This window comes from Haplochromis burtoni, unplaced genomic scaffold, assembly GCF_018398535.1.
Source record: "Haplochromis burtoni strain Fernald_Lab_line unplaced genomic scaffold, NCSU_Asbu1 Contig_7, whole genome shotgun sequence".
NCBI lineage: Eukaryota > Metazoa > Chordata > Actinopteri > Cichliformes > Cichlidae > Haplochromis > Haplochromis burtoni.
Window position 1 is genome coordinate 2,509,053 of NW_024582368.1, and position 16,832 is coordinate 2,525,884.

A 16,832-nucleotide genomic window follows, 5' to 3' on the forward strand; every position below is an offset into this window, starting at 1 on the left:
GAAACAGAACAATAACACTCGCTTATGAACAGTGTTGGGTAAGTTACTTTAAAATAGTAACTTAGTTACATTACTAGTTACTTCTCTCAAAAGTAACTCAGTTACTTCAAGTTACTCGTTACTTTCAAAGTAACTAGTTACTAGGGAAAGTAACTTTGGTTTTACTCAGAATTCTCTTGTTAATGTGTTGCTTCCATAACTTTGCCAGTCTTCTAGCTTGCTTACTTGCCACAAGTGCACTGTGCCACCTACCAATAGAAAGGAAAAGATAATGTGCATATTTCCACGAGAGAAATCCCACGCCTGGACCGTCATTGACTGCTGCCATGATTCTAGCCTACGTCACAGCGTCATGTGCGCCTTTTACATCCAACACAAAAACTGCAGTCGTGGTGCTTTCGATTGTACTCAGAACTCGGAAATTCTGCCTTCTGAATAGGAAGATGTAGGCAACACCAGACTGCAGATGAGCTGCATACAGGGCTGGACTGGGACAGAAAATTGGCCCGGGCATTTTGACTAGAGACCGGCCCACCATTATAGGAAAAATCATAAAGCCTTTGAATGAAAACAAACGCTGTTGTGACAGTGATGTTCACTGTTTTGATGGTATATATGCATCAATCTATCAATCGTTTGTTGTAAGATTCAGATAATTATTTTTTAAAAGCTAGACATTTTAAATGAGAATAAGAAAGAAAAGTATTTCTTTGTGCCCCCCTTCCCTGTTAATGCCCTACATGCCCCCCTGGCAACACTTTGCTAGATCCGCCCTGCACAGTTACCAGCTGTCAGCTACCTAAAAAAGGATCCTGGTGTTATTTGTCTCTCAGAAACAGTTCATAACTTCCCTTCAACTCATTCATGTCACCTAAAAGGTAAACCTGTTTCTCCATCACCTGTTCAGCTCTGATGATTCAGTAAGGACATCTCCTGGTTTCATCTTCATGTTTCCCTCTCACCAGATAACCAAACCATATCATGACCAGCAGCTTTTCAGCTGTGGCTCCAGCAAACATCAGCTGATACTAGAAATTAATATTAAATAAATTCTAACAACAGCTGATCAAGCTTAAACGTGCTGCTGTTGTTTAGCGCGACATCCGCTGGTTTCCTCTTTCGGCGCAAAGTGAGCGATAAACAAACAAGAGAGCCGATCAGCTGATCATTGATCAGTTTCATGATTGAAGTAGAAACGGGAGAGGGAGGGGGGAGAATGAGAGAAGAAGAGGCAGCTGTGCAGCTAAGACACAGAATAACTCCAGCTTTGTGCCTTTTTCATTGTAGCTGAATTACGGGACAAACTGTTCCTTTTCACCTCAATAAGAAACGCGTAATATTTTCTCTGAATACCAGACGGGACGGTTGGCAACTCTAATAACTTATGAACAAAATAAAGTTCAACATCATTAACTTCATAGCACCACCCAGCTGTATAGAAACTCCGTCATGCTAGCTAGCACGCAGTACGGAAAAAGTCAGAATAACGAAAATAAACTCCACCTAAACTTGGTTCATATCTGACCCAGAGAGACTGCAGGTCATAACTTCTTACCTGAAGTTCAGTTCACACTTGGACCGGCGGCCGCCTCGGGTCTCTTTTCCTTCTGCGTCCCTTTCCTTCATCCACCTGCTGGCCTCCACCACTTGCTAATGTTACTGAATCTGTGGAAGCTCCGCGATAGCCACCACACGAAGTAACGAGTAACGACCCTATCTAAATCCCAGTAACGAGTAACGCGTTCCTGATTTTGGCATAATAACTAGTTACCGTGCTCGTTACCACAATAATAACGTAGTTACTGTAACGCGTTACTTAATAACGCGTTAGTCCCAACACTGCTTATGAATGACTTTTAGTGCAACTGATAAACAAGCGAGTGTCTGCATTCTTTAAGCTTTGATCCTTTTCACAGTAGTGCTACTGATATAGCACTGAAGATTTAGAGTTGAACGTGTTGCTAATATTTACAGTATTTGGTCTGAATTAAAGCAGTTAAAGCAGTGGTCTAGCCACCAGACACACTAAGACTGAGCCATGCTGTTTGTGTGGTGACGATGTAAAAAAAGAACATAAGTTTTAATGTCTGAGAAACATTGTGATACGGAGCTCTTATAACGCACCCTTTGTGTGGTTTGTTGAGTCATAAAAAACACAGAGCTGTATGTCACAGCCACGTCGCATTTAGCAGTGAAACTCTGAGAAAGAAAGAAGAGCCAGATATGAAACAGATCAAAACAGACTTTAAACCTTTTTTTATCCAATTACAAGCACGTGTAGTAAAATAAATTACTTGCGTGTAACATTATGTTTGTGAATGTTTATGGCTGTCACTTCTGAACTTTTCTTACATACACTGTTCACTGTATCTTAGTCCTTCTGATAACTGATATCAATATAATATTTTAAAGAGGAACTTTTTTTAACAGTGTGCACTAGACCAAATGTGGCAATTTACTAAGGTTGAGACACTTCACATGAATAGTTCCCTTTCAAGGGGAATATGTGGACGAAGAAGTTAGAGTATGAGATAAGATGTTTTCTCCTTAAAGTTTATTAGCATTTTAAGACTTCCTATCACATTCAAATATTAAATATACATAAATGTGATGGAAGATATGTATTTTAAAAAATGGAATATGAAATGTGTTTTACCCAATACAGCTATTAGATGTGTTTTCTTTGTATATCCTTTTTCAAGGGGCAACATCTGTGAATATTTATCAGTCCTATGATCTATAATAATTATTGGACAAAATCTCCAAACAGAACATACAAGTTATTAGTTATTATTAACGTTATTAGTAAGTACACTGAACAAAAATATAAACGCAACACTTTTGTTTTTGCTCCCATTCCCCATGGGATGGACGTAGAGACCTAAAATTCATTCCAGATACACAATATAACCATCCCTCCCAAACAGTGGTCACAAATCAGTCCAAATGTGTGGTAGTGGGCACATCTGCTATATTGAGATAATCCATCCCACCTCACAGGTGTGCCACATCAGGATGCTGATCTGACATCATGAGTAGTGCACAGGTGTACCTCAGACTGCCCACAACAAAAGGCCACCCTGGAATGTGCAGTTTTGTCTCACAGCAAAATGCCACAGATGCCACAAGCAATGAGGGAGCGTGCAATTGGCATGCTGACAGCAGGAATGTCAACCAGATCTGTCGCCCGTGCATTGAATGTTCATTTCTCAACCATAAGCCGTCTCCACAGGCGTTTCAGAGAATATGGCAGCACATCCAACCGGCCTCACAACCGCAGACCTCGTGTAACCACACCAGCCCAGGACCTCCACATCCAGCAGGTTCACCTCCAAGATCGTCTGAGACCAGCCACCCAGACAGCTGCTGGAACAATTGGTTTGCACAACCAAACAATTTCTGCACAAACTGTCAGAAACCGTCTCAGGGACGCTCAACTGCATGCCCGTCGTCCTCATCGGGGTCTTGACCTGACTCCAGCTCGTCGCCGTAACAGACTTGTGTGGGCAAATGCTCACATTCGATGGCGTCTGGCACGTTGGAGAGGTGTGCGCTTCACGGATGAATCATGGTTCACATTGTTCAGGGCAGATGGCAGCTGAGAATGTCCCAGTTCTTGCATGGCCAGCATACTCACCGGACATGTCACCCATTGAGCATGTTCGGGATGTGCTTGACCGGCGTATACGACAGCGTGTACCAGTTCCCACGTAATATTAACCACAGCTCTTTATTGCAGCAGGATTGGATATAGTCCTTTCCTCTATGTTTGTCACATTTATGTTTCACTTCTGCATCTGCTGCTGTAAATGGGATTCTCCTCACTCTGTAAGTGTTCATGTTTTGTAACTAGGGAACCAAATTTGTTTTCTATGTGTAACAGACGTATACACTTCCCCGTGAGCCTGTGTCCAAAAGAGAAACCGTAATGCAACAGATATCCATTATTAAGGAAGTTATTTACATGATATGATTACCATTTATTCATGTGCTGCAGCTGTATTGCACTACTGCATCTACAAAGAGTACTTGGCTTTTCTTACCAGATTATTCTTGTTCTTAAATAATGAAAAATTAATTAGAAAAAAATGAATTCATAATGAATTAGCATCACATACCAGTGCCGTCCCTGATGATTCTCTTTTGGTCCATTCTGAAAGAGAAACAAGAACTTACTCTCAAAGCGCGACTGCAGTGTCGTCAACATTTAACGTTAAATTATGTAAGAAGAACGAACTGGTTTCATCAACGGTGAGCGCAAACTTACTGGATCTTTTGAGCAAAAACCAAATGACCAAGCTCACAGTTACAAAGAAGATCAACAAAGTCAAAGAGATGATGAGAACTGTTAGGGAACCACTGTGGAATAAAAACAAACAATTATCATTTCCATAGGTCAAAGTTTTCACATAATGGCAATAAATACATAGCGTGTAACCACAGTTGTATAGCTAGTGCATGTCAGTGCAGTCCTTTTGACCTTAGTTGCTCATCCTGATCTTTAGTACTTGTTTTATCTGGGAAAGACAATGAATCAATAAACAAAAAAAACGGGAAAATCAAGGAAGAAAGAACGAAGCCAACAACAAAAAAAAAACTGAATAATATTTTCTAATATCACATCAAAGCATTGCTAATCATGATGCATGTGGAATATTCATACAAACATATTTCAGGTTCAGAGTTGTTGTACTTACTGGGTGTGAAAGCTTCATTCACAGTTAAATGCACTGGCACCTGGAGGTCTCCTTTATAACATAAGTACCATCCGCTGCTCTTTGTGGTCACTCGACTCATGGTGACAGTGAAAACATTGTGGGCACTTTCATTAATGCTCACTCTTGTTCCATCTATTGATCCAGTTGGCTGTGTTACACACTCGCTGCCCAACTTGCACCACTTTATTTTCCCAGTTTGTGTACTGTAAAACTTGATGGTGATGTTTCCTCCATCAAAACCCGTAATATCCTGATGATCCACATAGAAACTGGGTGGACCTTGATGGAGAACAAGTAGTAAGTTGTTACTAGTCTTCTACTTTACATTCATAGCTTCTTAAGCATTTTTTAAAAACATGTTTATCATGACTGACATAATGATTCTAATATTACAACCAAGTCTTTCCTAATATTTTGGCTTATTTGAAATGTACTTGAATGTACTTATGGATTCTTACCCCTGGTGACAGACAGATGAAAATAGACTCTCACATCTTTCCATATCCCAGGAATCTCCACAGCACACCAGTAATGACTGTCCTGATCTGCGTTTAATTTTTTAATAGTCACAGTGAAGATTCTTTGTTTTTTGTCATCAGAGATTGAATATTTTCCTGACTGGCCTGGCTGGTTTGTTTTTACTGCATATGTGCATTCTCGATAATAGTATCCTTTACACAGATATTTGAGATAAGTTTCGTACTGGGAGTCATAAAGACATGGGATGGAGATAGATTCTCCAGCTTTCACTGATACTTGACTGACTGTAGTTAAGCTGTGATCTCCTGCAACAAGAACAAATAAAGTACTTTAATGATTATATTTACTTAAACTGGTGATCTTTAATTAAAATATTATTCCTTCATGTGATTTCTCTATTATACATCTACTAACATTTGAACATTGGCAAGTATGAAAGTGCCAATAAAAAAACTATTCATTCATTTTATCATTTGCTGTTGAAACACGAGGTAATTAAATTATTTCTATGACTGACCTTTAAGTACAATGAAGAGGAGAAACATGATGAGATGAGCAGCCATGCCTGTGAGTGAATAGACTTAAACCACACAAACCAGTTATGTGGTTTACTGCTAGTTCCTCATGCTGTATTTATACTAGTACTAGTTGCATGATGGTGCAAGGAAGAATGACAGATATGCAGTGACATTTGAAGTATATGTGAAGGCTGACTGGCCTGATGAAAGCCAGCAGAAAGATGATTGGACTAGACCAGTGATGTCACAGCCAGCTTGATGACATGGGAAAGTGGAAATGATCTAAAGCTTAGATTAGCTGCCAGTACTTGGGAAGCACACAGATGTGTAACTGAAGATCTTCCTTAATGAACTTACACATCATCACAAAGGGGGAAGAGGCTGGTTACAGAGAGGGGCTGTGGCTGCTGACAGAGTGGTGTGCTGCCAACAATCTGCTTCTAAACACCACAAAAACCAAGGAGGTCATCTTTGACTTCTGTAAGACTGCAGAGGATTATACCCCTCTCTACATAAACGGAGACTGGGTAGAGACGATGGCCTCCTTCTGATTATGATCTCAAATGATCCGTCATAGTCGGAGAATACACGGGTGATGGCAGTGAAGATGATACAGTGTCTTTACTTCCTGCAAATCCTCAGTAAAAACAGACTGAACCAGAAGCTGCTTGTGTCCTTCTACCGTGCCACAATCGAGAGTGTCATTACTTACTGCAGAGGGTCATACACACATCACAGAAGATCATCAGATGCTCTCTGCCCTCTCTGGAGGAGATTGCCACTTCCAGATGCATCAGAAGAGCCAAGAGAGCCCTTGAACAGTTTTGACCTTGTAGTGTGAACTTTCTGTCATGTACAATATATATTTCATATATTGTATTTTTAATTGTTGAATTATTCAATTATTCTAAAACTATATAACATTCATGCTGGTCAAGATCTGCAGCTTCAGCAGTGATTTTCATTTCTCCGTGATTTCTCTTCATTATTATGTAACTTAACAAATAATATTATTGCCTTTAGTACTGGCTTCAGAACTGCATCAGTCCCATATAGTTAAGCGTTCAAAGTCTTCTGGAAGTTGAATAATCTGGTACTCAAATAATAAAGCAATATTTACAATACTGAGTTAGCAACAGTTGGAGAAATAACATCCCTTCATATAGAGAATAAACACATTTTTCCACTTCCACAAACAACATGAAACAGATACATCAATCCACTCAGTCATAATTAGTGATTATCGTTCTTATTTCTCTTACATTAAACAGGCAATTACAGAACCCAACACAAAATGGCGCCTTAATCCATCCTTTCTCTACACACTTTATTTCAATAGTTTGATTCATATAGACTCAGAAATCTTACTGGGGATGAATGACTCACCAGAAATCAGTGCCCGTAGCTTCCCAGTGCCCCCACCAGTTTTCCCAACAGCAAACGTACCAACATTGCTGTCCATTGAGTTGTACTGTTCATGTGGTGAAAATGTGTAAAAGGAGCAACACTTCGCTGTGTAAGAAACCATGTGGAGTTCTTTAAACATAGCTTGTGTGTGTGTGTGTGTGTGTGTGTGTGTGTGTGTGTGTGTGTTTGAATTACAAAACCACAGAGCTGTATGTCACATTGTCATCACAGTTTGCAAATGACCTCTGGGAAGCAAAGAAGAAACATGAGAGAGGTGAAATGGAAATCAAAACAGAGTTTAAACTTCTTTTGTATTGAATTCTAAGCATATGTAGTAAGATAAATCATCTAAATCACAGACGTTATATTTTATGAAAGTACAAGTACAACATATTCTCTGAAATTTTTTAACTTGATTTTGCTCACCAGATGGCATTCTGGTTCCTATCAATAAATAGTAGTTCTGTCAGCATTAATCTGCAGCCACATGCACATGGTGATCCACGCTAACTCACTAATGGAGATTTGCCACATTAATGCGGTTATGGCGTTAACGTCATTATAACGAGATTAACGCTGACAGCACTAATAAATAGATAAAAATAATAAGCTTAATGCAAAATGAATTAGCATGTCATAACAGGGATGATGATAGCCTCTAGGAAAACACAGTGGAATAAAAACAATACAACAAACTAAATGAAATTCATTACAGTTTTGTTTCCTCTTTGTTTTTATTGTCCGTCTGTACATCTAATTCAGGGTCACAGGACATACATTGTTGTAAGTTTAATTTTGGAAACCAACAATTTCTTAAAATACACAACAGAGTAGACCCAGCTATTAGGGTGAACTGTAACAGGCTGGAGTTGGGACCCAAATGCACAACTCAGCAACAAGGGCTATAAAACTCAACAACAGCTTTACAACAAATAACAAAGAAAACAGATCAGGTACAAAATAATTTGAATGTATAACTCTTCTAGGGAAACACAAGGTGTTCAGAAGTTGCTAAACATCAGCACTGTGAGAAGATGCAGCAGCAGATCTCAGACAATGACTCGGCCTCTGTGTGGAAAAGTTTTAGGAATATCACCAACTACAAGCCTAAAACCTCCCACTCCACTGATGACTTGCTTTTGGCCAACACCTTCAACGACTTTTACTGCCGTGTTGATGAGCAATCAAGCAGCCTTCACACCTCCATCAGCCCCAACAATAGAGACACCGTGAACACTCATTACCCCAGTGTAAGGATAAGGAGGGGATAGGAAACAGGTGGGAACACAGCTGAGACTAATTACCAAAAACATGCAAAGCTAAACTAGATACAGAGTATAAATAGTGACACAAAATGGGAACAGAAACTCAAACTTGACACAGAGACAGAAAGCTAAGCAAAAATAGAAACAAGATTAAGCCAAACATGGAAACACAGAGATTAAAGGAATATTGTAAACCAAACTGAAACCAGGAACAAAAGACCAAATATAGACACTCTAGAATATGAAACCAAAATACAAGGACAATCAAACCAATTAAAATAGAAAAAAAGTCCCCAAAAACTCAAAACCATGACAAAGGTTTTTACATGATGCATAAAGATTCCTTATAAGCCATAAAATAAACATAGTTGTATATGTAGTACAGTCCTTCAGACCTTGGTTTTTCATCCTGATTACTGCCTTTTTTAAATTGTAGATACTACTCATAGTATATGGGAGACAGCATATTTAAAAAGGGGCAACCCAGCAACACTGTAAGTCTTTCATCTGTATAAAGAAAGAAATAATAAACAAACAGTGCGATTCAGTGACTCAAGAATGAGTGAGTTTTCTACAAAGGATTTGCAGAGAATGGCAACAATAACAAGTTCTAATTTTATAACAAAACATTAACTGTGCATGAGAAATATTCATGAACACATATTTTAAATTTACAGTTGTTCTTAATTGGTTGTAAGCGTACTATTAACAGTTAAATGCACTGGCAGCTGGAGGTCACTTTCATTAATGCTCACACTTGTTTCGTCTATTGATCCAGACAACTGTGCTACACATTTGCTGCCCGACTTGCACCACTTTATTTTTCCAGTTTGTGTACTGTAAAACTTGATGGTGATTTTTCTCCATTAAACCCCGTAATAGTCTTCTTTTTTTTTTTTTTTGTCTGTCCCGTTTAGTTCTTTTACCATCAGAATTATTGTCTAAAGGCAAAGAAAGATGCCCAACGGATTTACTTTACCAAATGGACCATCCCTGCCTTGCCGTATTGGTCTATTTGACTTACCTTTGTTTTTATTGTTTATTTTATTTTCACTTACTACACATGGGACAGACATGACTGGGGGAAAGAAAAGGGAGAAAGAAAGAGGTAGGGAAAGAAAAACAGCGGGGAAGAGGAACAGTGATAAAGGGCAAAAAACAAAAACCAACAAAACAAACAGACAAAACATACATATATCAATCACCTGGATGACCTGTTGAGAAACGAAAAGAGAAAACAAAAAAAGAGAGCAATATAATAAACAACATCATCATGATAATCTATGTGAATATAACAGTAAATACTAAATATTGAATATTATTATGCAGCCCTATAATAATAGTAATAACCCTGTAATATTCTTGTGATCCACATAGAAACTGGATGAACCTTAATGGAAAAAAGTAGAACTTTGTTGTGTTATTATTCATATATGATTCCTTTTTAACTCCCTCAACACTTGTTAAATGTTTTTACTATAACATGTATAAATGTTGTCTATGAAAGTTGATTATTTGAAATGTGAAGTCTTACCTCTGGTGACAGACAGACGAATCCTGTCTTCCATGTCTGGTGTTCATGTACCTGAAACTCCACAAAACACCAGTAATGACTGACCTCACGTGTCATGTTTTTAACTGTCACAGTGAAGTTTTTTTGGTTTTTAAATCTTCTGTCATATAACAAATCACTTTTGTGTTTGTCAGTGTAGTTGTCGTAGACCCTGACATTTGTCCTAGATATCTACATTATAAGTCTTTATTCTGGTTTATTTGTGGTGTTGTTCAACCATGATTCTTTATATTATATTTTATTCATAGTATATAAATTTTTGATTTCCTATAGGTTCGGTTGTCATTCTGGTAGTTTGTATTTTCTACTGGTTACTTTAGAGATCTTGTTGCTGTTACTGTTTATACAGTTTGTTATATGTATTGGGTTCATTGTATTTTTGTTTATTATTCTAACCTCTCTACCTCCATATCTGAATTCAGACAAAACCTCTTTTTTCTAATGTAGTCTCTTTACATTAGTAAAACATTTACGAGACACTTCATTAGAAGAACAGATCCCTGTCCACAGAGTAATGGACAGGGAACTGGAATAATGCAAAGAAATAATGCAGAAAAATACAAAAGATATCCGAGCTGGGTTGCCCCTTTTTAAATATGCTGTCTCCCATATACTATGAGTAGTATCTGCAATTTAAAAAAGGCAGTAATTAGTATAGTAATCGAATGTATTCTAATCTCTCTCTCTCTAAGAGTGGGTCCATATTACAGTATGTTCATGTGGCAAGTGAAAGGTTGCTGATTCAGTTCCATCTAAAAACACAAATCTTCATTGAGATTATGTCAGAAAAGAAATCCAACATGAATTTCTGTTAAATCAAACATGTGGTGTCAACTGCTGTGGTGACCTCTTGTGACAATAAAGTATCTTCTCTGTCTTCAGGTACTAAAATTTACTGATATTTGGAATTAATGTAGAATTTATAATCACTTGCAGTAGTTAGTGATAGGTTTAGTAACATATGTGACATTAGTTGGTAACATGTAGATATCATGTAGATATCATATTTGGGTCTCCTCTTGTGAGCAGCCATTCTTCAGCCCACCGCCCTCAGTAACTCAATCATACAGCAGATCCAATCAATCATAATTAGTAATGTCACTCAGTTCTCTGAAATTAAATGTCTAACTACATATCAAACCCACCACAAGATGGAGCCTTATTGCATCCTTCTTTCACACCAGCAGTAGGACTATAGCAGCCTATTACCAGTAACAGCCAATAGTTTCATTAAAGGGAGAGGGTGCATTCTTTCTAAAGATGGACAACTCTCTATAAATCCTACCGTTAGTCTTGCACCAAAACAGGTAAATCCATAATCATAATATAATCATAGAAAAAAACAAAAAAGAGAAAACAACAAAAACATTAATTTAAGAAAACAACTTAAAGCAAAAATAAAATAAGATCAAAAAAAAATTCTGGTTTGTGTAAATGTCTCAGCTCTACAACATTCTTACTCTGAACAAATGTAAAAAAAAAAAAAAAAGTAAAATAAAAAATCATCAACAATAATAGTCTATGTAAAATATACTGAAATATACTTATGATACACCTGGTGCCACATATAAAACAATACTTCATGTCATCTGACCTTCCATTGATCTCAACTACATACACGTAATAAATGCACTACATTTCTGATTAGACAGCAGCAAATTACCAACAATATCCATCATACAAGAACTTTATACAAGTACAAGTATATATATTTGGAGTCATAGAAACATTGGATGAAGACACATTTTCCATCTGTTATTGAAACTTTACTGAATGTAGTTATGCGGTGAACTCTTGGAACAAGAACAAATATAATAATACAAGTATTTTCATGGTTATGTTTACTTAAAAATTCTTCCTTCACATCACTGGATTTTATTGTTATCTTCATTATCATCTGTTGGTGTTAGCTTGTGGAACATTAGGTATTTAAACAGCTCATTTGACTGACCTTGAATACACTGAAGAGAAAAAAACAATAAGATGAGCAGCTATATCTGTGAGTAAATAGACTTACACCACATAAACCAACATCAAGTCTGGATCTATTTTTAATTCATGCAATAGAAAATGCAACACTTCATATGCGCCTTGCTACTAGTTCTTCATAGGTATGGTCTTATTATTAGTTACTTCAATGACATAATTAGCTGTAATTTACTGGGTGCAAAGTCAATGTGGACTGAATTACTTAAAACATAACAGCAAGAAGTTACTATTTGGATTAAATTAAGAAAATATACAATATGGACAAAAGTACAAGGCCAGATAAATATTAAGCCTATAGGAACTGCTCAGATATATATGAAGAAAAATTACCCTCTCGCCCCTGTGGGCGGTCTATCCTTCAAGCTCGGGTCCTCTACCAGAGGAATGGGAACGTAGGGTCGTGCACAATATCTTAGCTGTTCCTAGGACTGTGCTCTTCCAGACAGAGATCTCTGATGTTGTTCCTGGGATCTGCTAGAGCCACTTTCCTGGGAATCACTGCACCTGGTGATCCGATTACCACTGGGACCACTGTTACCTTCACCCTCCACATCTTCTTGAGCTCTTCTCTGAGCCCTTGGTACTTCTCATGCTTCTCGTGTTCCTTCTTCCTGGTGTTGCTGTCATTCAGTATTGCTATTGAATGAATAAGTCCCACAGAATCTTAGCTCTGTCATTCTCCACCACCTTTTGTGGTCCCATTTTGACCTCGGGACTTCCATGTTATACTCGGCACAGATGGTAAATCGCCTGTATTTGTATAGCCCTTTGCTTAGTCCCTGAGGACCCCAAAGCGCGTTTAGTCATCCACCCATTCACACACACATTCACACACTGGTGATGGCAAGCTACATTGTAGCCAGCCGCCCTGGGGCGCACTGACAGAGGCGAGGCTGCCAGACACTGGCACCACCAGGCCCTCTGACCACCACCAGTAGGCAACGGGTGAAGTATCTTGCCCAAGGGCACAACGACCGAGACTGTCGAGACTGAGATGTTGCTGTATGCTATGCTGGCCACTTAGTTATGGCGTTTCATGTATGCCCTGTCTGCTAGCATCTTGCACCCTGCTGTTATGTGCTGAATTGTCTGAGGGCCATCTTTACACAGCTCGCACCTGGGGTCTTGCCTGTTGTGAAAGACCTCACCCTTTATGAATCTCTTGCTCAGAGCTTGCTCCTATTCTGCCATGATTAGTGCCTCTGTGCTGTCTTTCAGTCCAGCTTTGGCTAGCCACTGGTAGGACTTCTGGATGTCACCCACTTTCTTGATCTGCCAGTGGTACGTACCGTGCAGGGGCCTGTCCTTCCATGAAGCTTCCTCCTCTTTCTTGGGTTTCTGCTGCCTGAGGTATTCACTGAGCATGCAGTCAGTTGGAGCCATTTTCCTTATGTATTCATGGATGTTTGTTGTCTTATGCTGGACTGACTGTGGTACTGACACTCACCATTCCCTGGGGTCCTTCCTTCCACTTAGCATACAGCCTCAGGGTGCTGGAATTGGGGTGAAACCCTCAATGCATGGTCAGGAGCTTCCTGGTCTTAATGTCAGTGGCTTCCATCTCCTCTATTGGCCAGCTTATTATCCCAGCAGGGTACCTGATCAGGGGCAGAGCGTAGGTGTTAACAGCCTGTTCGGCTGACTCTTCGGGACTTGCCTGACCCTCTGCAGTTACTTGGTGGTTGCAGCTTTCCTAGCTGTCTCTTCATGGTTCCCATTTGCCTGCGGGATCCCCAGGTACTTGTAACTGTCCTCTATGTCTGCAATGTTGCCTTCTGGTAGTTCGATCCCCTTAGTTCTGAATACTTTGCCCTCTCTTTGTTATCATCCAGCTACACTTCTCCAGTCCGAATGACATTCTGATGTCATTGCTACATCCGGGTGGTGGGGATCAGTGAATCGATGTCTTGTTCACTCTTGGCATACAGCTTGATGTCATCCATGTAGAGGAGGTGACTAACAACTGCTCCACTCTGTAGTCGGTATCCATAGCCAGTGATGATCTCACTGAGGGGGTTCAGGCCTATGCAGAACAGAAGTGGGGACAGAGCATCTCCTTGGTAGATCCCACACTTGATGGTGAATTGAGTTCCTGATGAAGGCTCTTAAAGTCCTATTGTTCTTGTATATTTCTACGCATTCAAGGATCCAGATGTGGGGCATCGAGTCATAGGCCTTCTTGTAGTCAATCCAGGCAGTGCACAGGCATCTATCTATCGATCTATCTATCGATCGATCTATCTATCGATCGATAGATACAAACCACAAACAATATATTTATAAACATAATGATACATAATATATCTAACAGACAAATAGAAATGTTGATGCTGATGATTACAATCCCTTTTTATTACAAAACTAAGAATCACATCAATGATCTTGAAAAAGAACAAGCAAACTGGCCAATGCTTCTTTGAATAAATCTGCAGCTATGCAGAATAAAATTTGTTACAAAGCAGTTAAAAGGAGAAGAAAAAAGCTACTACATCACAACCTGACACATTGCAGCATTTATCTGACAATACTTCAGTAATATAGGTACAGATAAAAAAGTAAAAACTGCAAAAAGATTTTAATGTTTGAACATTTCAACGCTTGTTAGTTAATATGCTCTAATGCTCCAAAACTTCTGTATCTTTTCCTTCATCCTGTTTGAGAACAGAAACAAATGGGACAATTAAGGAAAAAAAGCTAAGAAAAATGTGACGAAATTAAAAAAGAAATCATGAAACACTAGGACAACAAGCAAAATAATTGAAAAAAATTAAGAGATAAAGGGAAGTGACATCTAATGTGTGGTTGGCTTCAGGTCTTTTAATATTTACCCATTTAATGCGCTGTTTCTTAACAACAGAACTATACGTGAGTTCCACGTCACATTCAGCAAATAAACTCTAGGGGGAAACAGAAATAGAAACTACGCACTTTACACTTCTGTTGAGCTTTAAGAAAAAAAGTGTTCCTAAATATAAATCTGCAATCGTAGTGTGTTACAATATTGAAGCACTCTAGTACTACTGCAAGGTGTCAGTGTTGTTGAAAAATATCAATATTTAAATTCATTAAAAGAGTTAAAGGTTTAAATTATCAGAAGGAAAATATAGCTTCATGAATTATGTCTTCTTCTGGTAGCTGTTGCTGTGTTTTACAAGTTATAAAATACACACAAGAACAGTTTACTATATGAGGTAACATATTAGTAATCAATCTCTAATAGACTAAACCTATCTCCAAAAGTTGCTTCTATTCATCTGCACCTAGCGTTTTCAGTGGGACAAACATTTCGTCACTCATCTTTGACTTCTTCAGTCTAAGCTGACTGCAATGTCGAAACAACAATATTGCAGAAGTGGAAGCAGAGCAACTACAGACGAAAGTTTCGGCCTCTCTCAGGAATGCAAAGCCCCCAGCAGACAACATCACCATGGAGGAGAGGAAGGCACTCACATTACTTAGTAATGACAACAACATTATCATCCTTCCGGCAGACAAGGGTAGGTGCACAGTTTTGCGTAACCAGAAAGACTATCATGAGAAAATTGTGTCATTGCTCAGTGACGAAAATACTTATGAGCCCCTGAAACAAGACCCAGGAAGTGGTTACAGGAAGAGGGTGATAGACTGTCTGAAGCAGTTAGAACAAGACAAGGCTATCGACCGGACCTCATACCACAGGCTGTACCCAGAGGAGTCTACACCAAGTCTGTATGGTTTACCAAAGATACATAAACAGGGTGCACCTTTAAGACCAATTGTCTGTATGATCAACTCGGTCACCTATAACATCTCTAAGTTTGTGGCTTTGAATCTCACCCCGCTGGTAGGCAGCTCTGAACACCACATCCAGAACACCTTGGCTTTTGTTGAGAAGGTGAGAGATGTCACTATGATGGCAGATGAAACCATGGTCTCGTACGATGTTACATCTCTTTTCACTTGCATCCCAGTCAGCGTTGGAGGTAGTTCGTTAGAGATTACAGGATGACCCCAACCTCAGCATCGACCGAGTGTGTTTGCTTTTGGAACTGTGTCTTCATTCCACCTATTTTCATATACAAGGGTCAGTTCTGCAGTCCGAAACATGGGTGTGCCATGGGCTCCCCAGTTTCACCCATCGTGGCCAATTTGTACATGGAAGAAGTGGAAAAGAGGGCTTTGTTATCCTACACCACCAAGTCATTGGTTCAGGTATGTGGATGACACCTGGGTGAAAATGAAATCTCAGTACGTACCACATTTCACGGATCACATTAACTCGGTGGACTGACACATCAAATTCACCAGAGAGGATATGAAAAGTGGCAGGTTAGCCTTCTTAGACTGTGAGATTTCCATCAGTAATGGGAGACATTTATGTGAAAAGGGAAAGACCATTTCTGAATCGAGGAGGGGGCCTAAGAGTAGATCTTTCGCCATCTTACAATGCTGTGATTGCAGCCATTCCCCAACTCTATGTGAATGGTGCTCATGATCAGCGGTCTTTGATCGGTGGTTGTTGATCAATGGTCATGAGTATTTGTATTAGTGGTCAAGGAACTGAACTCCCAGCCCATTGTTCCTTCTAGTTTCGGTCATTATGCAAATGTACTGTTTATAAGGTTGGGGAAACCTGCAGTCAGCTGAGACTGAAGAGAACTTTTCTATTCTATTACGTTATTTTTACACAGCCAAATCCCAACTCTTTAGCTAACCTTAGTGAATTCTTTTTCTAAAAGTGACTTGTCTAAGAATCTATTATTCTATTATTAAGTGAATCTGCCCGCTTTACTGATGTTAAGCCTTTGGGAAAATCACACAAAGGTATGTGTTATTGGTAATGTTGTGAAATAATCACAATCGTTCAGATGATTTAGCAACAACTATCGACCCTGAAATCATG

The 16,832-nt window shown here is 39.0% G+C and overlaps 1 protein-coding gene across 1 annotated transcript; it reads right to left on the reverse strand.

Annotated features, from left to right (window-relative positions):
• Positions 1-1,882: 1,882 nt before the first annotated feature.
• On the reverse strand, positions 1,883-6,643 carry LOC121815226. Its single transcript, XM_042225080.1, has 7 exons — positions 5,716-6,643; positions 5,177-5,503; positions 4,698-4,997; positions 4,481-4,517; positions 4,268-4,359; positions 4,119-4,153; positions 1,883-2,199 (listed from the first exon to the last, which is right to left on the reverse strand). The coding sequence occupies exons 1-7, from the start codon at positions 5,759-5,761 to the stop codon at positions 2,026-2,028; spliced, it is 1,011 nt and encodes a 336-aa protein (XP_042081014.1). The 5' UTR covers positions 5,762-6,643; the 3' UTR covers positions 1,883-2,025.
• Between the last annotated feature and the right edge of the window lie 10,189 nt (positions 6,644-16,832).